The sequence below is a fragment of the Grammomys surdaster genome, unplaced genomic scaffold (genome assembly GCF_004785775.1).
Source record: "Grammomys surdaster isolate TR1022 unplaced genomic scaffold, NIH_TR_1.0 169, whole genome shotgun sequence".
Lineage (NCBI taxonomy): Eukaryota > Metazoa > Chordata > Mammalia > Rodentia > Muridae > Grammomys > Grammomys surdaster.
In genome coordinates this window covers 6,303,799-6,314,265 of record NW_021604617.1, presented here as the reverse complement: position 1 = coordinate 6,314,265, position 10,467 = coordinate 6,303,799, and the positions used below count along the sequence as shown (strand labels likewise).

General features: G+C 48.1%; 1 protein-coding gene across 2 annotated transcripts in view; it reads right to left on the bottom strand.

Moving 5' to 3' along the window:
* Window positions 1-127: 127 nt before the first annotated feature.
* Window positions 128-10,467, bottom strand: part of Daam2 (dishevelled associated activator of morphogenesis 2) — a 119,128-nt gene continuing 108,788 nt past the window's right edge. For both annotated transcript variants that reach the window (XM_028766576.1, XM_028766577.1), the window contains exons 22-25: window positions 9,403-9,463; window positions 5,202-5,333; window positions 3,178-3,348; window positions 128-2,888 (exon numbers count right to left, since the gene is read on the bottom strand). In XM_028766576.1, coding sequence (XP_028622409.1) covers window positions 2,667-2,888; window positions 3,178-3,348; window positions 5,202-5,333; window positions 9,403-9,463 — 586 coding nt within the window. In that variant the 3' untranslated portion in view covers window positions 128-2,666. The remainder of the gene's footprint in view (window positions 2,889-3,177; window positions 3,349-5,201; window positions 5,334-9,402; window positions 9,464-10,467) is intronic.

The following is a 10,467-nucleotide window of genomic DNA, read 5'->3' as shown; positions in this document are numbered from 1 at the left end:
CAGTCCAGGAAATGTACGCTGGCACTCATGGAACTGGTAAGAGCTTACTTCAGCCTCCCACTGGCTCTGCCCACTCCAGCACAACCCACAATTTGAGTCCACACGGGAAGAAAAGTGTCTAGGCAGGTTAGGGGTGGGGACAAATTTAATATATTTTTTTAGTATTACAATATATTCTTATAAAAGGGTGCAGGTAGAAAGGACACTGTAGAGGTTTGTACATATAAACCTTGTCTGTCTTCTGCAGCAGTAGGTAAGAGCAGCCTTGGCATGAAGGTTGGCAGGTGTCCTGGGGAGGTGGTCGCAGTTCCCCAGCTGGTGGCAACAGGAGGGGATGGGAAGAGCCCATGCCTGTTTTCACCCACCTGGAGAGTTTTCCTTCCAACCCCTGAACAAACTTCCGTCTTGGGAGGGGAATTGCCACTGCAGAGACAGGATGTGTTGGCTGGACTATGAATTTTACATTGTGCACAAAACTAACGGGAACAGTTGGCCCACAGGTGGCAGGAGGGTTGGGTGGGTACTGGGGAGTAGACTTCATCATTTAACATTGAGGACCAGCCTATCCACCTCCACTGGGCACCAGTCACCCTGCTGAGTCACTCACAATGGTCCATGGTCCAAGGCACTGTTGGAATCTGGTTACAAAGACACACATCACTGGAGCCACTGGACAGCTATAGAAAATAATAAATACAGAAGGCAGATTTCTTTGGAGTGAGAAGGCTGGGCTCTGGAGAGATGCCAGGCAGCTTTACGGAAGAGCCAATGTGTCCTTTCAACAACTTCCATCTTCCTTATTTCTCCTGGTGCACGTACCATCTTCATGGTGGTTGGGAAGGCTAGGCTCAGCCATAAGTCAGGTGGCAGTGTAGTCCATCCCTGTCCCCTGCCCCTCGCGGGTCAGGCTGACATCCCAGCCAGTTTGGGAGAGAATATGAAGATGTCCAGCACCAGCCTTAACATTCTCATAGCTTGCTTCTCAAGGGGCAGGGTCGTGGAGAGGGTGAGGAGGTTCTTTGGATGTGCAGAGGACCGTCAAAGCTCTCCTCCACAGCCATTCTTAGAAGGCGTTTGTGCTCTCAGGCTGGCTTCTTCACACCAGACTGGCCGGGCCTCCGTTTGCTGAGATTCCCTTTCAAACCAATTCACGCTCCCAGCTTAGCCCTGTGTCTCTCCTCCCCACAGTTATTATGGTCCCACTCCCTGGGAATCTGCTGTAGGAAGACAGGCAGTGATAGGACCAGGATAGAGCAGCCCACAGTCACTGGCAATGACCTTGAGCCAGGGGGTTAGATGAGAAAAGCCAGGAGCTGGTGGATGGTAATCAGGCAAGACTGGTCTCAAGATGAGAGCACAGAAAGGTTCGTTTGACCATAAATCTTCATGGATTTGATCCCACTGCGCTCCGTTTAGAACATTTGCCTAGGTAGAGCAGTGGCACCTCACCAACACCATCAAAACAGCTGAAGATGGGTGGACAGGACAGAAGAAGAGTGTGGACAGAGGGCCAGAATGATCCCCTGCAGTGAGACTGAGGAACCAACAGCACAAATGTAGGGGCAAACCCTGGAGTCAGCATCCTACACAAGCGCTCCCTCCTCATCTCCTGGGCATCTCCTGCCTGCTCTTCTCAGTCTCCTGTCTATTTGTCCCCTTCAGAGTGACAGTTAAATATGGAGGATAGTTCTAGCCCTCAGAACTAATTCCCCGAGGCCAGCTGCAGCCTAGATCTGGAGCACCATGTGACCTGCAGGTGGAGACTGAGGCCACTGTGGCATAGCAAGGCTCAGCTGAGGGACATGATAGATGGGGCACTCTCAGGGGAGTGAAGCATTCGAGTGCTACCTTCTAGTGGGGATCTGGGGTCAGTCTCTCCAAGATAGTGGTCAGGTTACCTTGGGATTTGCTTTGGGGCCTATGCCTGAGTCTGGTGAGGTGATAACAGAAGTCTTTCCTGGGCACCTCTCCTCACCAGAACCACACTCTGAGCTGATGGTGAGCCAGAATTCTGGAAACCAGAGATGAATCTGGGGACCAGAAACTAGTCAATGGGATGGAGGTGGCCAGGGAAGAAGCGAAACACCAGGACTTGGTGTAGGAAAAAGGCACAGGTAGACAACTCACTTGCTGGCTCTGGTCCTGTTTTCTTTTTCTAGAACATTCTAGAGCTTGTCTAGCTAGAACACATAAAGTCGCTGGTTCCTATCCCAGATCCATGTTCCCTTGAGCTGTCTTTTCAGATAGGAGCCTACTGCTGGCTCTCGAGTTTCACTCTACCACCACAAAACGTTCAGACAGGAATATCTCCTGGGTCTTAAACAGCTCTGTGCCAACATGAGATGTGGAAAACAGTGTCACCCAGCCTGGGAGGGCCTGCCAGGGATGCCCAAGCTAGTCTTAGAGAATGATGGCCAGGAGGGGGAGGGGCACAGAGAGAGATGGACAGAACATGGACGAGAACGGGTAAAATACAGGCGACAAGAGAAGACCCCGTCAGTGCGGGAGACAACCGGTCTAGCCGCACACAGCCCCCAGGACCCAGCCCAGGGGCTCCCAAACCCAGTTTTCCAAATCTCTTAAGTCATTGCTTCTTCTATTCAACGCCTCTCCCCTAATCATTGTCTCCAGGCTTGCTGCTATGTGGTCAGTCCCCAGTCCCCAAGTCAATAATTTAGCCTGTTTATCGCCCGCTCGCGGGTGACCTCTGGGGCCTGGCTCCCAGGTCGCTTCCGGTTGCGTTTGAACTTGCTTAAGTCCTTGTCGAAAACTTCTCCAGAGCGCAAAGCTGACACTAAGTCATCGAACTCGCCGCTCTCCTCCAGGGAGCCGCTCGCCAAGACCTTCCGCTGCCTCTGCCATCTTTCTCTCTCTCGCTGTTCCTTCAACTGGGAGTGGAAAGGGGAGTCGACTCAGGGACACAGGCAAGCAGCCTGCAGCCCTCTTGGTCTAGGATGCTCGCCCTACCCTGGATGTACTTCCCTGCCAGGAACCACTCTTCCTCTTCCCAAGACGCTCCACCCTCCCCACCTTACATGGTCTCCCCCAAATTAGGAGTTCTGGGGCTAACAGCACCCCCCCCCCAGGGCCCCGGCCCCTGTTTTACCCCCCCGCCGCAGGAGCCCCTTCCCCAACACACTTCTTCTGCATGCTGCCCCCTGCCAGACCCAGACTCACCATGGATTCCATGCGTGCTCTCCGCTCATCCTCCTCCTTCCTCCTCCTCATGGCCTCTAGGTCCTGCCGGGCCTCCAAGAAGGCCTGCAAGAAGGTGTCGAAGATGCCAAAGAATTCATCTGGCTGCATCTTACTCTCCTGCTCTCCAAAGTGTATCAGTGCCTTGGCGAACTGTAAAAGATACAGGTAGAGGCATCATGAGTCCAAGGCTTGCTACAGTCTGTTAGCTTCCAGCTGAACCCAGTCCAATGGAAACTTTTTGTTTGTTTGGTTGTTTTTTTTTGGTTTTTCGAGACAGGGTTTCTCTGTATAGCCCTGGCTGTCCTGGAACTCACTCTGTAGACCAGGCTGGCCTCGAACTCAAAAATCTGCCTGCCTCTGCCTCCCAAGTGCTGGGATTAAAGGTGTGCACCATCACTGACTGGCTCACCAATGGAAACTTTAATCTATAATCTAAAATTCATTGGTTATTCATTCCTTGCTTACCCTGTTATTCCCCCTCCCCCCTAAAAAACCCCTATGAGGCCTACTTCTGGAGAAATAGGTTGAGACTATTTGACAGACAGTCTTCCTTTGTGCCACCTCTGGGTCTTTTGTAATGTAGATATGAGATCAGGGGGATGTTGACCAGAGTAAGACTTTTCTAACATCAGGAACTGCCTAGCTGGAATGGAGAAGGCTCTCACAGGTCACCTAGTCATCTGGTGACTCAGTTGATGGGTGACCTACTTAGCTCCTCTGAGACTCAACTTCTCCTGTAAAATGAGGATCAGTTTCGTGATGCTATTGTGGGAGTTAAGTGGGGTGACAGATAGAAGTGGCTGACTGTACTTGAAGCAGACACTGGTCTAGCCTTCTCTAAGCATAACCCACAATATCATCTAGGAAGCATATCACTACACATCTAGTCCTCCTGGACCAGAGGCCTATGCACCTTCTGGGAGTTTGTTGGAAACACTGGCTGTCCAGCCCCACCCTGGGTCTTCTGAATAAGAACCTCACACATGGGTCCATATGCATCCCCACAGAGGCACCTTCAAGATTGAGTTGGGTTTCCATGATGCTCACCCAAGTGACCAAAACCCTCTGATTCTCAGTGTTCATGTCTGTTGAGTGGGACTATAAACTTTCAGCAAACCTGTAAGGTAGGTAGGCTAGGAATCGTGAAACACTGGTGGTGGGCTGGGGTGGGGCTTATCCAGTAAAATGCTTGCCACGTAAGCGCCCTGGCTGAGTTTGATCTCAAGTACTTCAAGTCTGGGTGTGTTAGTATGATCTTAACACTGGGGAGATACAGGAAGATCTCTGAGACTTGTTGGCCAGCCAGTCTCCCCTAATCATTGAGCCCCAGGTCCTAGTGAGAGACTGTTGCGAAAAATAAGGTAGTCAGTGTTAGATATCGGATCATAGCTTAGGACAGATAACACCAGACCAAACGGTTCCACGATGGGGGTGTGGTAGGGGCAGGGAGAGGTTATTTAGAGCAGAGGGCAAAGGTAGGGAGAGAAACGGAAGAAGATGGCAGGGAGAAGAGAGAGCAAGGTCAGGGGGTTCTGCCTATTTATATGGACAGTGACGTAGCCTTTTCCCAGATAAAGGTGAGGCAGCCAGGTGGATTCTGGGAGTGTATGGCGGTTGCCTTGGCAACAACGTGGGGTCACCTGAATGTGATGTCACTGAGTTCGGGGCTGATACTACCAATCAGATCCCGAGGAATGACAGCAGAGCTTGACTTCTGACCCCCATATACGTGTGTACAGGATCACACACGCCAACATGCACACGTACATAAAAATGAAATTTAACAGTGTTGCTTACGGTGCCTGAAAGCCTAAGAAGTGGACCCAGATCTCTGCAGTATGAGGTTGTCATTGATTGCCTTGGGGGAGGGAGGAGATGGGAATTCTCTAGGGTCTGAGGCTCTGTGTTTGCCCATGTCCAAGTAGGACCAGGTGACGATGCCAGCTCTAGAAAGGGTGTGTCGAGGAGCAGTGGGGTCAGAGTAGACATCGGGCCATCTTTACCTTATCCCTGGCCTCATTCAGCTGGTCCTCCAGCTCTGAGAAACTGAAGCTAGACACTGTGATGAAGTCACTCATGACAGGGACGAACTTGTCGTTGGGGTCCCGTGCCTGGTGTCTCTGATATTCCAACTCCTGGGAAAAGAGAATAAAGCACATTTTAGACAGCTGGCACTCAGGGGCCACGGCATGCCTCTTGGCACCCACGGGACGTCACGCAAGCCTTTGGGAAAGATGACGCCTGGGGGTTTAATTCTAAAGGTAATGAGGACGTTGAGAATTGTTAGTCTGTACAGCTATCTGCACCCTTCCCTCGCCCATCACCACCACTGTGCTGTGGGCGGTGATCCAAACTCCAAGGGGCACTTTCCAGGACTGTCATAATGGAAACAACCACCCATGGCAGCACACAGATGGTCTTTGGACTCTTAAGTTTGCGGGAATTCCACTAAGATCAGGGACTAGACAAGGTTGCCCACTCTCCCCCTACCTATTCAATATAGTACTGGAAGTCTTAGCCAGAGCAATTAGACAGCAAAAAGAAGTCAAAGGGATACAAATAGGAAAGGAAGAAGTCAAAATATCGCTATTTGCAGATGATATGATAGTATACTTAAGTGATCCCCAAACTTCCACCAGAGAACTCCTAAACCTGATAAACAACTTCAGCAAAGTGGCTGGTTATAAAATCAACTCAAACAAATCAGTAGCCTTCCTCTACATGAAAGATAAACAGACTGAAAAAGAAATTAGGAAAATGACACCCTTCACAATAGTTGCAAATAATATAAAATACCTTGGTGTGAATCTAACCAAGCAAGTGAAAGACCTGTATGACAAGAACTTCAAGTCTCTGAAGAAAGAAATTGAAGAAGATCTCAGAAGATGGAAAGATCTCCCATGCTCATGGATTGGCAGGATTAATATAATAAAAATGGCCATCTTGCCAAAAGCAATCTACAGATTCAATGCAATCCCCATTAAAACCCCAACTCAATTCTTCACAGAGTTAGAAAAGGAAATTCTCAAATTCATATGGAATAACAAAAAACCCAGGATAGCGAAAACTATTCTCAACAATAAAAGAACTTCTGGAGGAATCACCATCCCTGACCTCAAGCTGTACTACAGAGCAATAGTGATAAAAACTACCTGGTATTGGTACAGAGACAGGCAGGAAGATCAATGGAATAGAATTGAAGACCCAGAAATGAACCCACACTCCTATGGTCACTTGATCTTTGACAAAGGAGCTAAAACTGTCCAGTGGAAAAAGGACAGCATTTTCAACAAATGGTGCTGGTTCAACTGGAAGACAACATGTAGAAGAATGAAAATTGATCCATTCTTATCCCCTTGTACAAAGCTCAAGTCTAAGTGGATAAAGGACCTCCACATAAAACCAGATACACTGAAACTAATAGAAGAGAAGGTGGGGAAAAGCCTCGAATACTTGGGCACAGGGGAAAAGTTCCTGAACAGAACTCCAATGGCATATGCTCTAAGATCGAGAATTGACAAATGGGACTTCATAAAATTGCAAAGTTTCTGTAAGGCAAAGGACACTGTCAATAGGACAAAACGACAACCAACAAATTGGGAAAAGATCTTTACCAATCCTTCATCTGATAGAGGGCTAATATCCAATATATACAAAGAACTCAAGAAATTAGACTCCAGACAACCAAATTACCCTATTAAAAAATGGGGTATAGAGCTTAACAAAGAATTTTCAACGGAAGAAACTCGAATGGCCGAGAAGCATCTAAAGAAATGTTCAGCATCCTTAGTCGTCAGGGAAATGCAAATCAAAACAACCCTGAGATTCCATCTCACACCAGTCAGAATGGCTAAGATTAAAAACTCAGGTGATAGTAGATGCTGGCGAGGGTGTGGAGAAAGAGGAACACTCCTCCATTGTTGGTGGGACTGCAAGATGGTGCAACCACTTTGGAAATCAGTCTGGCGGTTCCTCAGAAAATTGGACATAGCATTACCCGAGGATCCAGCTATACCACTCCTAGGCATATACCCAGAAGATGCTCGAACATATAACAAGGACATATGCTCAACTATGTTCATAGCAGCCTTATTTATAATAGCCAGGAGCTGGAAAGAACCCAGATGTCCTTCAACTGAGGAATGGATTCAAAAAATGTGGTATATTTACACAATGGAGTATTACTCAGCTATTAAAAACAATGAATTCGAGAGGTTCCTAGGTAAATGAATGGAACTAGAAATTATCATCCTGAGTGAGGTAAGCCAATCACAAAAGAACACACATGGTATTCACTCACTGATTATTGGATATTAGCCTAGAACCTTGAAATGCCCAAGATGCAACTCACAGGCCACATGAAGCCCATAAAGAAGGAAGACCAAGTGAGGGTGATTTGGTCCTTCTTAGAAGGAGCAACAAAATACTCAAGGGAGCAAATATGGAGACAAAGTGAGGGACAGAAATTGAAGGAGGGGCCGTCTCAAGACCACTCCACCTGAGTATCTATCCCATGTGCAATCACCAAAGGTAGATGCTGATGTGGAAGACAGGAAGTGCATGCTGATAAGAGCCTGATATGGATATCTCCTCAGAGGCCTTCAAGAGTCAGACATATTCAGAGGCAGATGCTCACAACTAGCCATTGAACTGATCATGGGGTTCTCAATAGAGGAGTTAGAGTGAAGACTGAAGGAGCTGAAAGGATTTACAGCACCATGAAGAGAGCAACAATACCAACCAACCACAGCTCCCAGGGTCTAAACCACCAGCCTGGGAGCACTTAGGGGGGGATCCAGGGCATCAGCTGAATATGTAAAAGTGGAGGGCCCTGCTGGGCATAGGTGGAAGAAGAGAACCTTGACCTCATGAAGGCTGGATGCCCCAGGGGGTGGGAATTTTGAGGGTGGGGAGGTGGGAGTGGGGGGTGGTAGATAGAGGTTACATCCACAGAGAAGAAGGAGGAGGGGCGAGGGGATTGGGGGTTCCGAGGGGGTGGTGGGGGATGGGGTAAGGGGACAACATAGGAAATGTAAATAAATCATCCAATAAAAAAAAATAAAAGTTTGCAGGAATTCTCCAGTTCTCAAGTACGAGGGTCAAGGAATGAGTTGAGAATATCCTAGAGAGTGCATCAGCTATGAAGATATGTGAACGGCAATGGCTGTTAAAGGGCCAGAGCCCAGTGCTGGGATCCAGTGTTTGCACTGTCTCGATAGTCCTGTATTGAGATCCTAAGGTGAAGCAGGGATGTGGGATCTCAGAGGTGAATGCAAGCTTGTGACATTGTGACAAAATATTGTCGTCTACAAAGCACACACGTGGAAGTGCAAAACCAAGGTAGGAAAATATCATCGTAAAAACTTCATACTGTCTTAAGTAAGTTTGTGGTTTTGGGTCAGCCCCATGCATAGCTCTCCTGGGGTGCATGTAGCCTGCAGGACATGGGTTGGACACTCCTATCAAGTGACTAAGCCATAAGGCTTTTGTAAATGGGGTTAGTAGCCCTATATAAGGGTCTCAGGGAAGTCTGTCCTTTGTAGCAGGTGAGGACACAGTGGGAAGCTGCAACCCAAGAACACCAGGCCCTCAGTGGACATTGGTCCTGCCAGCACTTTGGTCTTGAAAGACTCACCCTGCAAAATTATAAGAGGTAAATAAATGTCTTTTGTTCATACAAGCCGTCCCACTGATTTGTTTTAGCCACTTCAAAGGACTAAAATACCAAAGTTCCCATCCATGAGCAAGCCCGCAGAGCCTCCACTAGTTCAGGCATGAAGGGAAAGGATGTAGGGTGGGCTATTTCAGGGGATGCAGTTCCCCATTGCCACACGGCTGGACACCCTCTGTAGTCAGCAAACCTTCCTATTCACTATGGTCAAACACGAGCGTGTGACACTCTTAGGGCTAAGTCCAACATGTGGACATCTCCCAGTGACATAGAGACAGTCTCGGACAGACAGCCCCTCTTTGAGGGTCTAAAGGTAAACCCCAAGTAGGTGAATAACTTTTCCTGAAGGCTCTCTTCACTGCTGTTGTCTCTCCTTCTCATTCAGGAGCCTCAGGTCATCAAAATGCACCACACAGGGCTTCCTCTGTCTGAGATGTGTGTGTATTGTGTTGGGATGGGCACTGGACCCAGCGATGGAGTAACATTAGCTTTTCCTTGGACAGTTTTCCCCACCAAGTCCAACATGCACTTACCACCTCCACTGCTCTGAGGCCCCTCCTGAGAGTGCCCACCTCCTTCTCCAGCTCTGCCAGGCTATAGGAGACAAGGGAAGAGAAGAATCTATCAGCTCTGGATGTGAGGGGCTAGGGATGGTTCAGAGAAAGGGCAGCTTGAAACACTGTGGCCTTGATTCCCAGTCCTGCTTAGTCCCCTGACATGTGGCTCTGGCATGTCACTGCCCTGTGTGCCTGTTGACAACTCTGTAGAGTGTCAGTAGAAAGCTCTACTCCATAGATCCAGATGCTAGTGTGTGTGTGTGTGTGTGTGTGTGTGTGTGTGTGTGTCTGTGTGTCTGTGTCTATGTCTGTGTGTCCAAGCATGTCGAAGTTATCAGACATTGGGGTCGATTCTTAGGAGCTGTCTAGTTTTTTGTTGTTGTTTTGTGTTTTTTGTTTTGTTTTGTTATTGGCTTGGGTTCTAGGTTTGGCACTCAGACTCTCATGTTACCTGTGGAACTATCCCCCAAGCTCTATTAACTTTCTTCACACTTGTGTATGGCTTGGGTTTCTTTCTTTTAATTACGATTCGGCAGTGTCTACCATCATTTAACAACGTGTCTCTCCTAAGTCATATGTTGATGGGACTTGGAGGTAGAGCTTTGGAGGTATAGTTTTGATCTGATGAGGTCAGTCATGAGGGTGGAGCACCCAAGACGGGACTGTGACCTTTCATTCTCTGTCGTAGCCTGGGATGTCACTGCCATGCTACAGTAGCAGATGCTAAGCAGATCATAGCACCGTGCTGTTAGACTTCCAGTCCCACAGAGCCATGTGTCAAATACACTTCTAATTCTTATAACTTGCCAAGTCTCTGGTGTTTTGTTAGAGCACAGAGTATCTCACATAAGGTTTGATAGCTGTTACCCTTAATGTTTCTGTTTTTCACCAACCACAGATAAGTCTCATGGCCTTAGCAGATGCTGTGGATGTCCTGCCCACTATAGTTCAGGATCTCCATTCTTCCAACTGACTGGGCTTTTTTTTTTTTTAATGTGTTCATTTTAAAGTTCTCTCCCTCTCCCTCTCCCTCTCCCTCTC